This window comes from Peromyscus leucopus, chromosome 8a (genome assembly GCF_004664715.2).
Source record: "Peromyscus leucopus breed LL Stock chromosome 8a, UCI_PerLeu_2.1, whole genome shotgun sequence".
Taxonomy (NCBI): Eukaryota; Metazoa; Chordata; class Mammalia; order Rodentia; family Cricetidae; genus Peromyscus; species Peromyscus leucopus.
The window spans coordinates 56545076-56561366 of NC_051085.1; the positions used below are offsets into that span (position 1 = coordinate 56545076).

General features: G+C 43.2%; 1 protein-coding gene across 1 annotated transcript; it reads right to left on the minus strand.

Moving 5' to 3' along the window:
- Positions 1-176: 176 nt before the first annotated feature.
- On the minus strand, positions 177-15072 carry Psmb1 (proteasome 20S subunit beta 1). The gene is made up of 6 exons (XM_028866582.2): positions 14913-15072; positions 12740-12847; positions 11747-11828; positions 8893-9022; positions 1336-1442; positions 177-423 (listed from the first exon to the last, which is right to left on the minus strand). The coding sequence occupies exons 1-6, from the start codon at positions 15020-15022 to the stop codon at positions 238-240; spliced, it is 723 nt and encodes a 240-aa protein (XP_028722415.1). The 5' UTR covers positions 15023-15072; the 3' UTR covers positions 177-237.
- Positions 15073-16291: the final 1219 nt, after the last annotated feature.

Here is a 16291-nt window from a genome sequence, read left to right on the forward strand (position 1 = left end):
ACAAAAGGGGGCACTGTATCCCCTGGAATTAGAGTTACAGGTGGGTGTCCGGAATCAAACTTAGGTCCTCTATAAGAGCCATACTTTCTTAACTGATGAGTCATCTCTTCAGCCCCAAAGGAAGAAATTCTTCCCAATTTGTCATACTTAGAGAAGTCACACTGTAAGAAAACGAGTACTTTACATTTCTTTTTAATAAAACAAACTTGTGCCACAGCTCCCATATATAGGCCACAATCAGTCTTTCCTCAGGGGAACAGTCTCCTCCCTGATACCCTCTTTGGTCACGATGCAGATCCTGAGGGCATCGCCAGTGTACACGTCCCTTTCAGCTGCAGAAATAAAGACATCTTTCACCAGCCTCATGGCTCTGTCCAAAGACAGGGGGACATGCTCCACATTCTGCATATTTTTGAAACCAACCTGGAGAAACAGAAATTCATATGAAGCATCATGTGACCTCAAGACCTAAGGAAGGTCCCAACCTCCCACAGCACACACTCCCATGTCCCAGGATCTGTATTGGATGTATCAGGTTACATTAGGATGTCTTTCAGACTAAGGATATTCTAGTCCCATTTTAAACACAATAGAAATGTGGCAAAGCTCCCAACTTCTCTAAAGCACAAACACACATGGCCTCTGCTTCATTCAGTTCCTGCCTCCAGGTTCTTACCCAACTTCCCTCCATCTAGAATACAAGCGGGTAAACTGAAATAAACTCCTTCCTCCCTAAGTTGCTTTTGGTCACGGTCCTTTTACAACAGCAGCAGAAACAAAACTAGAAGGCACTGAAATTGAAGACCATCAAACACCCGACTGAAGTGTGGATCAGACAGGAGACGACATCGTTTCAGGACAAAGCAGAGGCTGGGTGTGGTGTAAGTGAGATGGACAAACCAACAGCAGAGGGCAAGGCATAGGAACCATGAGCAGCATGAACTAGATAATTGAGCTTGGAGGATGAAAGAATTTGGGGAAGAACACCCAATAAACGCAGGTCTGAATTGAGGCAGTATGAAAAAAAAGATGCATAAATAGAAAGTATAGGTGGGAGACAGACTACAGCTCACAAACAGGGTAACGAAGGAGTCACTTATGTGATGTCAGGTAAAGATAGCATGGAGAAGACCGAAGACATGACCAGTGATTGCAGAGAAAGAGTCTGTAAGGCCACGGGGCAGGTGAAGACCAAAGGGCACCAGCAGAACAGAGAAAAAATGGTCTGGTAAGGAAAACCAGTTAGAAGACCTTAGCAGCATCTCAGCAGAGTGCAGAAGCTGGAGGCCCCCATAGCTGCCTTCGCTGGCACAGGCAGAGGCACAAGCACATTACCTGGTTGTCAAGCAGAGGCTGTAGCATGGCACTTGCTGAGCCTCCAGCCTTGAAGGAGTCTCTCTGGTAGGAGCCCACTGGGTCAAAGCTATACACAGCTCCCTTTCCTTAAAGAAGAAAAAGTACACTTAATACCGTGAAAAGACATAGTCAAAACATGATACAGAATGCTAATGACTTGGCTAAACCTTTGGCAAAAGTCAGAATATGTTTACTATTGTGCAGTGGATCCCAGCACGCTATTCTTTATGTAATGGGTAAGTTCACATCTTGATGCCCCAACACTGTGGCCAACTTGCCTAGAACTAAGGTCCCTGGCAATCATCTCATGGCCCTGAACAAGCACACCATTCAGACACAGTAGGTAATGATCACAGGCCTTATTTCAAGTTCTACCCAAAATCTTCATACTACTTCTAACAAATAAGCTTGTGTAGGTGCAGCATAGACCTGATAACTTAAAATTTTCTTAACGCTAAATGTAAGTAAAAATACCAGAAACTCACTGTGTATATCTTTTTACTATTAAGTAAACATACTCTTTAACAGCGTACTGTAAAAATTATGTGTGCCAGCTAAAAGTTGACATTTTATGTAAACTTGACACAAGCTAGAGTCATCAGAGAGGAGGGAATCTCAAATGAGAAAATGCCTCCATAAGTTTGGGCTGTAGGCAAGCCTGTAGAGCATTTTCTTAATTAGTGATTGATGCACAAGGGCCCAGCCCATTGTGGGTGGGGCCATCCCTGGGCTGGTGGTCCTGGGTTCTGTAAGAAAACAGGCTGAGCAAGTCATGAAGAACAAACCAGCAAGCAACACTGTGGTGGTATATAGTATTCCCCAAAATATTGTGCACCCTAATAAATTTATCTGGGGTCAGAGAACAGACAGCCACTAGATACAGAGGCTAGAAAATGGTGGCACTCATGCCTTTAATCCTAGCATTCCAGAGGCAGAAATCCATGTGTTCAAGGATACAGCCAAGCATGGTGACACACACCTTTAATCCCCAGAAAGCAAGCTTTTAATCTTAGGGAGTGATGGCAGAAAGCAGAAAGGTATATAAGGTGTGAGGACCAGGAACTAGCAGCATTTGGCTGGTTAAGCATTTGGTTGGTTAAGCTTTCAGGCTTCTAGCAGCAGTTCAGCTGAGACCCATTATGGATGAGGACTCAGAGGCTTCCAGTCTAAGGAAAAAGCATCAGCTGAGGAATTGGCAAGGTGAGGTAGCTGTGGCTTGTTCTGTCTCTGATCTTCCAGTGTACACCCCAATAACTGGCCTCAGGTTTGATTTTATTAATAAGAACTTTTAAGAATCATGCTACACGCCGGGTGGTGGTGGTGCACGCCTTTAATCCCAGCACTTGGGAGGCAGAGGCAGGTGGATGGATCTCTTTGAGTTCGAGACCAGCCTGGTCTACAGAGCAAGTTCCAGGAAAGGTGCAAAGCTACACAGAGAAACCCTGTCTCAAAAAACCAAAAAGAAGCATGCTACACAACACACCTCCATGTTCTCTACATCAGCTCCTGCCGCTAAGTTCTTGCCTTGTTTGAGTTCTGTCCTGACTTCCTTCAATGACAAGTGTTAGCTTAATAAACCCTTTCCTACCCAACTCACTTTTTAGTCATGGTGTTTCACTGCAGCAATAGAGACCCTAAGACACCACGGTTTAGGTTAAAGTAGGAGGATAGTGAATTCACCAGACTCAGGTACAGGATGAGAACCACCCTCAGTCAAATACCACCAAACCCAATTTAATAGTAATACTTAATTTTTTTAAATATTTAATAAAGGAAGGGTTTTAGCAAAATACAAATGATACCAGTAAGAGCTTTGTTTGGCCCAAAATGTTACAGCTTGCTTTGAATTACTAGAATGATAAGGAATAACTTAAAAATTAGAGATTATTTTATTTATGTGCATATTCACATAAATGTCCATATCCTATGTATAAGTGTCCGTGAAGGCCAAGTGATTCCTTGGGGATGGAGTCACAGGCAACTGTAAGCTGGCCAATGTGCGTGCTGGGCTCCAAACTCAGGTCCTCCGGAAGGAAAACAAATACTCTAAATCTAAACCATCTCTCCAGCCCAAGTACTTTTTTTTTTTTAAGAGAAACACAAGGGGCTGGGGATTTAGCTCAGTGGTAGAGCGCTTGCCTAGCAAGTACAAGGCCCTGGGTTTGGTCCTCAGCTCTGAAAAAACAAAAAGAAAAGAAAAAGAGAAACACAAGAAAAGTGATCCTTGTATATTCCACTGAAATCAAATTATGTCTTTTGGAAAAGCAATTTGTCATTAGTATCTGTGTGATGCAAAGAAACCCATGCCCATGACATAATAATTTCATATGCAGAACAGGATTTATCCTAAAAAATTTGAAAACATACTAATTTCATGCATGTGTACGAAAAAAAATTAAACCACAGGTAGACTGATAAGGACTCATTTTTCCTGAATCTTCACCTTCACGCCCACTAGCCAGCTGTGTCAGAGAGTGAGGCTGAGTTCCCACCAGTGAGCTTAGGGACAGTCACCAGAGAAAAAAACGGGAGCCATGCTGGCCCTGCTGTGTTTCCAGCCTGGTTTGGATTCTGGTGCATCTTTTGCAAACAGAATCGTCTTGCCAAGATACTTTGACTTTGTGTTTCTTTGTAAAACACTGAAACTATTCATTGTTTGTTTTTAATAAGTTTAATAAGTAAAGTAGGTATCTTTGTTATATTCAAGATAGCAAAAAATTACAGGCATCTTAAAACTTATTAGAAAGGTAGCATTCATTCACAACAGAAGCACAGTATTATGGAAGAGAGGGAGGGAGGGGGGAAAAGCCAAACAATGGTGGCAACAGGCGGATGTATCTCTGTGAGTTCAAGACCAGCCACATCTACAGAGGGAGTTCCAGGACAGCCAGAGCTGTTAAACAGAGAAGCCCTATCTTGAAAACTAAAACAACACACACACAAAAAGAAATTGGAAAAAAAAAAAATCAAAAAAGCTAGAGAAAGCAACTCTTGGAGTCAGACCGCTCCACCTGTTATAACTTGTCTGGTCAGGCTGTTGGTTTCAGTTACTAAACAAGTTAATATGCTTAAAATGAATTAACATGTTGCTAAGACCGGTCAGGGCCAGAAAGATGGAACAGAGTGTGATGGCACTCGCTGCAGTTTGTTGACTTGAATTTGATCCCCAGAACCTGCTGGCAGGCTGTCCTGACATCTGCACCATGGCAAACACTCCCTGCCCAAAAAAGTAATTTTAAAACAGACAGAGGTCGCCAAGCATCAGTGGCGCATGCCTTTAATCCCAGAACTCGGGAGCGAGATCCAGGGCAGGCTCCAAAACTACACAGAGAAACCCTGTCTGGAAAAACAAACAAAAAATTTAAATAAATGAATCAGGCAGAGGTCATTCTTAGTAAAATGCATGTATTTCTTGCAGGTCAGTGTGCATATTGTTACCTGTAACTGGCTACCTTTGAGGAAAGCTGAAGGTACCATATGCCTATGTACTGCTTGAGTTTATATCAAACAATGTATCACTAGAATTTTAGAAAAGGTCTTTAAAAAAAAGTCTGAGTGTTTTGTCTGTATGCCCATAAGTGTATGACATGGTGCATGCCCGAAGAGGCCAAAAGAAGCCATGGGATTCCCTTGGAACTGACATTGCAGACTTTGTGAGGTGCCATATTGGTGTTAGGAACTCAACCCGGGTCCTTTAAAAGAGTAGCAAGCACTCTTAACTGCTAAGCCACCTCTCCAGCCCCTAGAAGAGGTCTTTTAAAAATGTGGAGCCAAGTGTGGTGACTCCTGTCTGTAACCTCATCAGGTGAGAAGTTGAGGTGGGAAGATCACAACAAACTTAATGCCAACCTGGGCTACAGACTGGGAGAGACCCCCTTAAGCAAAACAAAACTCCCAGGCCCCAACAAATCAGTCACAAGCTCCGACTTGCCACATTACAGTACAGTAGGGATGTATTGTAGCCAGACGGATTTGAGAGTTTCAGCTTTCAACTCAGCATAGATGTGCCAGCAATTAATTGTACAAGTATAATTTTATCTTTTTTATTTAATTTCTACTCTAGCATGTTTCATTTTTGGTATTTTGAGATAGGGTTTTTCCGTGTAGCCCTGGCTATCTTGGAACTCCCTCTGTGGACCAGGCTGGCCTCAAACTCAGAGATCCGACTGTCTCTGCCTCCTCAGTGCTGGGATTAAAGGCGTGTGTCAGCACTGCCGGGCTGTAAGTTAGGTTTTAAGACTTGGTTTTGATAACCCAGTCTACAAAGGCAATTTTTTTACTCTTCAGCCACAGCTCATATACCCTCCTATTTTACTCCTACATCTTCTCATCCTTGACCTTTCTCTTTTTACTTAATCACAAATTTCCATAACTTAGACAATCTCTAAAATCTGTAGACCTTAATGGTATCATGCTTTCCTCTCCTAGCTACTTCACCCATCTTAAATTCTTTTTCTTTTCAAATTGACCTAATACTTAATCCTTATCCTTACTGACCCTACTTCTCTCTCTCTCTCTCTCTCTCTCTCTCTCTCTCTCTCTCTCTCTCTCTCTCTCTCTCTCTCTCTCTCTCTCTGGTTTTTTGAGAGAGGTTTTCTCTGTGTAGTTTTTGGTGCCTGTCCTTGATCTTGCTCTGTAGACCGGGCTGGCCTTGAACTCAGAGATCCGCCTGCCTCTGCCTCCTGAGTGCTGGGATTAAAGGCATGGGCCGCCGCCACCCAGCCTTACTCCTAATCTTATTAACTAAAATCCAACAAATATGACGTATACTGCCCTTGGTTATTCATCCTGCAACAGTTATTAAAATCTAAGGACACCATTATTAAGGGGCTAATAGGACAACTGCCAAGCAGCAACATCAAATAGCTGTAGCTCATCTCCCCATCAGTGTCCTACTCCAGGAATGAGATGGAGCTTACATGAGGAACCCAGAGCCCTTGGAAGGAATTGCTTTCTAAATTATAAACTACCAAACCTAAGTCCTGCCCGAACACTGCAACTATTTCAACTGAAAGAATATATTTTTCAAACAAACAAACAAACACCACAAAATATACCAGAGGTGCAAATCACAATGTAACAAGAGACTAGAAAAACCAACACAACTCCAAAAAAATATAAACCCTATAGCAGTCACATCTCATCAGAGTGGGTTAGATGAAAAACCAAACAGAAAATTCAGAATATTAAGTATGTCCAAAGGTACAGTTAAATAAAATTAAGGAAGGGGTTCTGGTTGGAAAGAGCTCATCACTTGCTGTTCTGAGTTTGTTTTCCAACACCACATGGTTGCTCACACTCTGTGACTCTAGTTCCAGGATTTGATGGTCTCTTCTGGGTCTCTACAGGCACCAGACATACATGTGATACATATAAATATATGCAGATAATCACACATATAAAATAAATCTTAACAAAGAAATCAAGTAGGTAGTGATGCTACATGAAAGAGGAATTCAACAAAGAACAGAAATACCGAAGAAAAAACAATGTGGAATGCCAGAAATAAAACACAGAAGTTATTTAAAAAAAACAAAAAAAAACAAAAAACCTCTGTGTAAAGTCTCAGCATCAGAATGGATCATGGAGAGAACAGATCACCTGAGCTTGGAGACAAGGTGGGAAAACTACAACAATCCCCCAAGGACAGAGATTACCAAGGGGAATTCCAGGGTATCCGAGAAACCTTGAAAAGACCAAATCAACTGGTTACAGACACAGAACTTGTTCCAGTGGCAAAGAAAACACTTTTAAAAGAATTGTAACAGAAAAATTCCCAAAGTTTAGAAGAGACATCAGGGCCAGGTTGGTGAGGTGAGGTGAGGTGAGGTGAGGTGAGGTGAGGTGAGGTGAGGTGAGGTGAGGTGAGGTGAGGTGAGATGAGATGAGATGAGATGAGATGAGAGAGAGAGAAAGAGAGAGAGAGAGAGAGAGAAAGAGAAAGAGAAAGAGAAAGAGAAAGAGAGGAGTTGGGAAGATGGGTGACTATGATCAAAATACACTATACAAAGTTCTCCAAGAACTAATAAAAACACGAGGAGAGGGAAGCAAAAACACACAGACACACATAAAATCTTTTGTAGTTGTTTTGTTTTTTGAGACAGGATCTCTCTATGTAGTCCTAGCTGTCCTGGAACTTGCTATGTAGTGCAGGCTAGCCTCAAATCAGAGACCCTTCACCTCTAAGTGTTGGGATTCGATGTGCCTCAACATCCAGCTTAAGAAAAGTCTTAAATAATATATCCTGCTGGGCGGCGGTGGCGCACGCCTTTAATCCCAACTCTCGGGAGGCAGAGCCAGGCAAACTCTCTGTGAGTTCGAGGCCAGCCTGGGCTACAGAGTGAGATCCAGGACAGCCACCAAAATTATACAGAGAAACCCTGTCTCGAAAAACCAAGATATATATATATATCCCCTATCTCACTCTGACAGAAAAATCTAAAGATATATATTCTGAGAACACTGTGGGAAATACAGGTATTAATTAACCCAAATCACCCTTGTTTTTTGAGATAAGGTCATGAATAGCCCATGAAGGATCAATCCTACTTCAGCTGCCAAGTGCTAGGGTTATAGTCATGTATTGCCATGTCCAGCTCCAAAGACTAAGAAATTACTTAAAAAAAAAAAAAAAAAGATTATTTTATGTGTCTAAGTCTTTTGCCTGCATGTATTGAGTGTGTTGTATAGCCATTTCCTCCCTGATTAAAACATTCCATCCTATAGGGAAGTTAAGACAGAAGGTAAACTCAATAGCCAAAGTCCCTAAAACTAATCAGATTTATAAGACCCTTCTCTCCCAAGAGTAAACAATAAATAGTGTTGAGAGTCACTTTCAGTCAAGCCAAGCTGCAAAAAAAGCAGCAGAGATTGGCTGAGCTGTTTGAACACATTATTGTTCAACTACCTAGAAGGGACGCTCTCCAACCTGTTAAATTACCCAAAGGCTGTACGGTGTGCTCCAGGTTTCCAGCTTTTGTGATGCAGCTGTCTTTAAGTCATTTCTGCTCCTCTAAGTAACCCCTTACCTACAGTCCTGTAAGTAACCCCAATAAAATTCATTAGCTCACCAAGTTGGACTACGGTGGTATCCATACTTTGGTCTACTGTGGGCTACCTATCTAGGGTGAGTAGTGTGTATGGATTATGTCTCCGAAGGAAAAGTCTGTTACACAACAGTTATTCAGGTCCTGTGCAAGCGCTTAACCACAAGCTCTTCCAGCCTCAGAAATTCCTTTTTAGGAATTATTTGAATTCACTATGTCTATTGTGTAACCACATGTCAAGTTCTGTAGGTCAAATCTCTAAGATAAAAGCTAATAACTATCAACACATTCCAGATACCCGACAGCTCACCCGGCACCATATACAGTACTTGCGGTATGTCCCTGGGTGTTATTCATCCCTTTTAGATTTAGTTTCTTCTACTTTCATGATCAGAATACAAAGCTGCTGGACTAGATAGCTCCACTCCAAGCAGAAGCACACACATTTATGAAATAACACTTGTGCATTTGCCAGAAAGCAACATGCTACCTTCTTCATCAAGTCCACCGATGATGTTGTAAACATAGTAAGGGAAGAAGCGCCTCGAGTACAGGATGGTAGACAGCATTGCAGCAATGGCCCCGGTTGTCATGGCCTTGTTGTTGGAGTGCTTATACATCTTCATGGGGGGGGGGGAGAGAAAAGCAGAGTCAGAGCCTGTCAAACTTCAATGACAACCAGTACACAATATCAGCATTCCTTAGTGAAACACAAAAGCTTTTTTCTTTAATGACTAAATAACACAGTATTACTAACATAAAATCACAGCTTATTACATATATTTGAGGTGGTTAACATGTAACAACCCCAATAAACTCATTGGTTCACGAGGTAAGACTGTGGTAGAATTGTTATTCTGGTGTGTAGTTGGCTGCCTATTTTAATTGTCCCAGCACTCATGGAGGCAGAGGCAGAAGGACCTCTGTGAGTTTGAGGCAAGGCTAGTCTACACATCAAGCTCCAGGAAGCCAGGACTACATACTAACCCTGTCTCAAAACAGACAAACAAAGATTTTTAAGGGAAGGATGTCAAGAATGCTGGTTTAAAGAGGCTATTTACCCTACTCTCTTTATTTCAGCCACTACTAATCCAACAACAATGTAATGAACAGGGCATGTAAGTTGAGCCTGGGGAACATGCTGCAAATGCATCTCATTACTGCACTGTGTACTCCAATGGTATCAACACCAGCAGCCAAACTTGACCTACTAGCTGCTCTTCTAAGTAAAAATTTCCTGGAATATAGCCATGTTGTTTATGCTGCCTTCTCAATCCAACAGCAAAATAGGGTAGTTGTGACAGAAATGAGATAGCCCTTGAGACCTAAAATATTTATGATCTCTTACAAACAAACAAAAATTCAGTGGACTGAATCATTCGGGTCCCACTCTTTGTAAACTCTTAGACAAACACATTGCCGAAGGTTAACAGTCTTGCTTCTCAGTATCTAACAAGAAAAACGGTCTCAAAAATATGATCATAGCTGGGCGGTGGTGGCACACACCTTTAATCCAGCACTCAGGAGGCAGAGGCAGGTGGATTTCTGAGAGTTCGAGGCCAGCTTGGTCTACAGAGTGAGTTCCAGGATAGGCTCCAAAGCTACACAGAGAAACTGTCTCAAAAAAAACAAAAAACAAAAACAACATGATCATAGGGACTGGAATGGAAAGATGGCTCAGCAGAGTTAAGAGCACTTGCTGCTCTTACAAAGACCTGGGTTTGAGTCCCAGTACCTGCATGGCAGCTTACAAGTGTTCACAGACAGTTCCAAGGGATCTGGCACCATTTTTGAGCTCCTTGAGTACCAGGCATACCCATGGTGTACATACGTGTAGACCAAACATCCATACACATAAAATAAATAAATGGAATAATTAGGTTAAAAAAGATCTTAGGATGACAATACAGGAATTTCATAATCCTGATATACTAAATCCTTATAAACTTCAAATTACCTACAAAAATTACAAGCATAAAATGGATTTAAGGTGACAATTTTTGTTATTGTTTTTTACATGTTTTCTCTATGTAACAATCTTGGCTGTCCTGGAACTAGCTTTGTAGACCAGGCTGGCCTCAGAGATTCACCTGCCTCTGTCTTCAGAGTGCTGTGATTAAAGGCCTGTGCCACCATACCTGGTCAAGTTCACCATTTTCTGTTAGCCACAGAGCAAGCATTTCTTTTTTTTTTTTTTTTGGTTTTTCGAGACAGGGTTTCTCTGTGTAGCTTTGCGCCTTTCCTGGAGCTCACTTGGTAGCCCAGGCTGGCCTCGAACTCACAGAGATCCGCCTGGCTCTGCCTCCCGAGTGCTGGGATTAAAGGCGTGCGCCACCAACGCCCGGCCAGAGCAAGCATTTCTAAAGCAAAGCCTAAGTACTGTAAATCAAGGTCAAAACACTGAACAATTACAAGTAAGCTATATGACAAAAAGCAGACAAATACAGATGAATTTCTAAGATAAGTTATAGTAAAGTATCAATTAGAAGGCATGCTGTATCTGCTAATAAATGTAAATTTCTGAAGCTTTAGAATACTAGATGTTCTAAAATATACAGTGAAATAATTTCTACACAGCCCCACAGATAAGTTTTATAAATGTTTTGTGATATGTGATGTATCTCTTAACTGACCCAAACAGGCAACAGAGAACGTAGTCATCCCTGCTAACATGTTCCTATCACATCATCCCTTGGTGATTTTTATTGAAGACTGCTAGATGATGATAGGCTGCTGCCCTTCCTTCATCAATGCTCCAGAGATTATTTTTTCCTTTTTTTTAAAATTTATTTATTTATTTATTTATTTATTATGTATACGGAAGAGGGTGCCAGATCTCATTACAGATGGTTGTGAGCCACCACGTGGGTGCTGGGAATTGAACTCAGGACCTCTGGAAGAGCAGTCGGTGCTCTTAACCTCTGAGCCATCTCTCCAGCCCCCTATTTTTTCCTTTTTTGTGTTGTCTACTAGTGTGGAAACGTGTGAAGAAGGAAAGGTCAGCAGACAGTTCCAAATCATGCTCCTGTCAATAGGCTGCCTGGGCTATTTTCTGCCACAGCCAGACATGATACACTTCAGAAAGAGAAGCTTCAAAAGAGCCCTCAGGCTACCTCCAGAAAACAGACAACCCTGACAAGGCACAGAGGTTTAAAGAGACTAGATGTGCTGCTGTTTCCTGTCATTTGTGTGACCCCAACAGCCAGTGGTGGTGTTGCCTTATTTCTAGGCTAGGCTAACTCCACCTGCTAACTTGCTGCTATCTCTCTAATCCAAGTCATACTGAGGCTCACAAGAATCTTATGAATTGTTCCAACAGGGCAGACATGTACAAAAGCACCTACCTTTAATCTTGCTTCAATAATCTTTGTCAGAGTGAGACAATCTCCATGAAAACCACTGCAGCCAATGACTGTTTTGTCTGTTCTGTAAAAAGCCAATTTCAGGGAAATCAGTTGATAAAGCAGGGCACTGGTATTACAAAGCAACATGTTTGTCTCTTGGAGACCAGGTATAGATAGTAGTCCTACAAACAAATTGAGTTCAGAAAAGGACTATCTCTGTTTCTTTATATTTCTGCAGCATGGGAGTCTACATACCAACATCTCCTTACACCAAATTAATTTTAAATGAGCCAAAAATATACTATTAATAGGCTAAAGAAAGTAAGGGTGACTGTTTTACAATCTAGGGCTGGGAAAGGTGAAGTAGGATGTAGCCCAAGGGTCATAGAGAAATTTCATAAATCTGACTACTTCTACAGAAAAAATGAAGTTAAAAATATATGAACATATGACTAAAGTCTAATTCTAATCTCCTTATGGAAGAACAGTCAATGAGATAGAAAATTTGGGTAGCTGGGAACTGGGAAGACAAGGCAAACTTCATTGCTTTTTATGGAAAGATATGGGCCATGCCTAGGACTGAAACATGGCAAGGCTGCCTTCCTTATTTTCTACTCCACATCACCTTAAATGTCTAGCAAAGAACCCAAGCCTTGTTGGGTCCTCTTCTACTTCAAGTTTAACAGTTTTGTGATCAGCCCTGAGCCTTCCCACTGCACCACAAAGGCAAGTGAGTGTGTCTTTAGAAATATTTATTCATGGGCTAGGGATGGTTCAATGGATGGTTAAGAGCACTGGCCGTTCTTCCAGAGGACCTGGGTGGGTTAAACTCACAGTATCCACATGGGAGCTAACAACCAACTATAACTGCAGGGGATCCAATGCCCTCTTCTGACCTCTGTGGACACTGCACACACATGGTGTCATACAGACAAAACATGTACACACATAAAATAAATCTTAGAAAGAAAAAAGAAAGATTGATTTACTTACAGTTTATAACATTTGGGGCTATCTCGGGTATGAATTGAAAACCCTTCACTCAACCGAGTGTCTGAAGCAACAATGGAAAAATCTTCTCCAGCAATTGCCAGTACAGTACTGATGAATAAAAAAAAAAAGACAAAAAAAAAATTAATTCTTCAGGGTGGCAACTCTACCTCGTCAAATACGAGTGTGCTCCACAGGACCTGTCTGGGTAAATCTATTAGATGTAAGAGTAGAATTCAAGTGAAGGACAAAAGACAGGAGGAAAGTATTCCTGGCTACATGTCATCTTTTTTTTTGGTTTTTCGAGACAGGGTTTCTCTGCGTAGCTTTGCGCCTTTCCTGGAGCTCACTTGGTAGCCCAGGCTGGCCTCGAACTCACAGAGATCCGCCTGCCTCTGCCTCCCGAGTGCTGGGATTAAAGGCGTGCGCCACCACCGCCCGGCCGCTACATGTCATCTTGGAACATTCCTAACCTAGACTCTAATGGCACCCTTCCCATTAAGCAGTTATAAGCCTGAGGACAAGCTAACTTCTGAAGGCTTCAATTTTCTCAAAAATATGACACAGGATATAAAATGGGACACAAATCCTGTTCTAGAACCTCCTTGGGAAGAGGTGAGAGGGAAGACACTGAGTCACACCTTCATCATTAAAGAACCAGAAATGCTAAAAGGAATGAGAGAGAGAGAGAGAGAGAGAAGAGGGGAGGGGAGGGGAGGGGAGGGGAGGGGAGGGAGGGAGGGAGGGAGGGAGGGAGGGAGGGAGGGAGGGAGAGAGAGAGAGAGAGAGAGAGAGAGAGAGAGAGAGAGAGAAATTTACTAGAGAGCTGAAAGTACCATGAGGAAAGTAATGAGTTCAGAGGAGCTACAGGCGGTTACAAAGTGAATGAGCACTGCATTCAGAACACCCTGAAATTATTAACACGCCTTACAACGTAAGTACTTAGTGCCCACGTGCAGAGTTAAGAAGCACACTGGAGGGCTGGAGAGATGGCTCAGTGGTTAAGAGCACTGACTGCTTAACCTCTGCTTAACCTCTGCTCTTCCAGAGGTCCTGAGTTCAATTCCCAGCACCCACATGGCTCACAACCATCTGTAATGGGATCTGATGCCCTCTTCTGGCCTGCAGGGATATATACCAGACCTCTGACAGGGCTGTTTAAATGCCAAGAGCCAAGGACTAAGACTGAATATTCACTTAACTACTTGCAGCTTACAAAAATGTAACCATCTTGAGTCTCCTTCAACCTACACATGAAACTGAAAGGAACCCACACAGCACACATTCACATTTGTTCTTTAAATGGCACAACCAAGGTTAAAACCATTATTTCACTCCATATATAGTCAATGTTCAACATTCATAACTACATAGTTAATTTTTTTTTTCTTTAAGGCAAGGTTTCTCCTTGTAGCCCTGGCTGTCCTGGAACTCGCTCTGCAGACCAGGCTGTCCTTTGCCTCTCCAGCGCTGGGATTAAAGGCATGCGCCACCACCTCCTGGCTGTTTTGCTTTTCTTAACAAGCCTTTTTTGATAATGGTTGTTTCAACGTATAAAATTTGATGAAGAATACCCCTGTATTGTCAAAGATCCTAAATTCGAAGGAAAAACATCCCTTCGAATAAAGCAGATAATTAAAATGCACAAGCAATTTGAGATAAGAATACACACAAACAGGGGCCGACAGCCTAAGGCCGGGGACACAGCTCAGTAGGACTTGCCCAGCAGGCCACGTCTCAGAGAACAAAACAACCGCTATATGTCACCCCTGAACTTAAACCCAACGAGCATTGAAAGAAAAAAAAATCAGTGATCTACAGAATGAAGTCTAATTCACCAACGTTATTTTCTATTTGAAATAATAAACGATCAGACGGCTCGGCCGCGGAAACAGCCGCGCGTCTACCGACCAGGGCAAACCCATCCTAACAAGGATACCGCCCCTCTCCGGCTGCCTTCAGAAACCCGTTCGAGCCCCCACGAAACAACAGCCCGCAGAGCGGAGGGCCCAGGCCGCAGCCGCCCTGCGGGAGCAGGCGACACCAGGGGCGTCGGTGCACCGGTCGGGGTACCGGCCTCGGAGCGCCCTGGCAGGCTGCAGCTCGGCCATGCCCACGGCCGCCCGCCGCCACCCCGGGCTCCACCAAGGTGAGCGCAGCACACCCGAGCGCTTACCCTCCGTTGAAGGCATACGGTGAGAACCGCAGCTGTACAGGGCCGGCGGAGCCGTGAGGCCCCATTGCCAGCTCTCGGTCCGGGTCCCTGTGAGCAGCCGTGGAAAGCATCGCGCCGAACTCCTGCTGTCTCACGGCAAAATGGCCGCCGGGGCAGGTCCACTTCCGTCCCCCGCCCCGCCCCGCCCCGCCCCGCCCACCGGGCTCCTCTAGCCCGCCCTCGTCGTTGCTCCGGGAGGCCTGCGCCTAAGTCCCGCCGCATCCTGGATCCGCCAATTCCAGTAGACCTGTTTTTCCAACCTCAAGGAAACATTTGGATTCACTCATGGCGAATCAAAAGTTAAAAGTCTGACCATCCCCCAAAATGAACCCAATTACAGAGCAACGACAACTCGAATGGTCACATTGGTGATGTGCTGCAGCATTTGAGAAGGATTAGCAGCCCCTGCTGCGTTCGGGGCCTGACGGTCAGGATGCGCGGTCAGCTGTGTGGTATATGCAGCCACGCGACCCAGGAAGCAATACTAGGTTTCCCTAGCCAGAACCTGATGGTTAGTATTAACTTGACAGAATCTGGAACCACCTAGTAAAAAACCTGGGGGCATATTTATACAGGTTATTTCAGGATGGTTTAACTGAGATGGGAAGACCCAACTTGAATATAGGCGGTACCATCTCACGACCTGGCTTTCTGGACTAAATAAAAAAGAAGGAAACTAACATTCATCTGTTTAGGCTTCCGGTCCGCGGATGCAGTGTGACTCCCGCTTCTCCAGGCGTCGTGATTTCCCATGATGGACTGTATGTCCTCAAGCTGTAAGCCAGAATGAACCCTCCTTCACTTAGGTTGCCTCGTGTCAGGCCTTTGTTAAATTTTCTTAATTTCCTAAATCTTATGAGGTTCCCTGTCCTCCAGGAGAGGATGTTTCATTTAGGAGAAAATAGCTACATAATACTATTGTACTTATTAGAGTCCATACATAGGTCAACACCTTATACACACAACACACACAGGTACTGTCCATCACACACACAGAGCTAACCTAAAAGAGCTCGTTACTTCGATGATAGTGCAAAATACAAGGGAAAGAAAGAACAATACATGTATCTGCCTAGATAAACCACAGAAGGAAGAAATCAAGATATGCTGGAATTCAATCAAGCATTAAGAAGCAGCGCAAGAAAAAAATGTAAATGAATTTGTGACTACAACGCCGCCCGTTTTGTTGTCCTTCTTTGGACATGAGTTAACTTTCACTGGGAACATGATAAGGAGTATCTGTTTGCCATTCACATTACGGATTGCACAAAGCTCTAAACTTTCATTCCACTTCACGGAACTAAGTGGAGGAGGCTGTGATCTTGCCAAGGGTAACACTG

What these genes read in the sequence shown, in the direction of transcription:
- Psmb1 (XM_028866582.2), bottom strand. Translation starts at nt 15,022, where the DNA reads ATGCTTTCCACGGCTGCTCACAGGGACCCGGACCGAGAGCTGGCAATG. An exon ending in CCGTATGCCTTCAACGGAGG is followed by an intron (nt 12,848 to 14,912) that starts GTAAGCGCTCGG and finishes TTTATTCATCAG; the next exon opens with TACTGTACTGGCAATTGCTG. An exon ending in TTATTGAAGCAAGATTAAAG is followed by an intron (nt 9,023 to 11,746) that starts GTAGGTGCTTTT and finishes CCCCCCATGAAG; the next exon opens with ATGTATAAGCACTCCAACAA.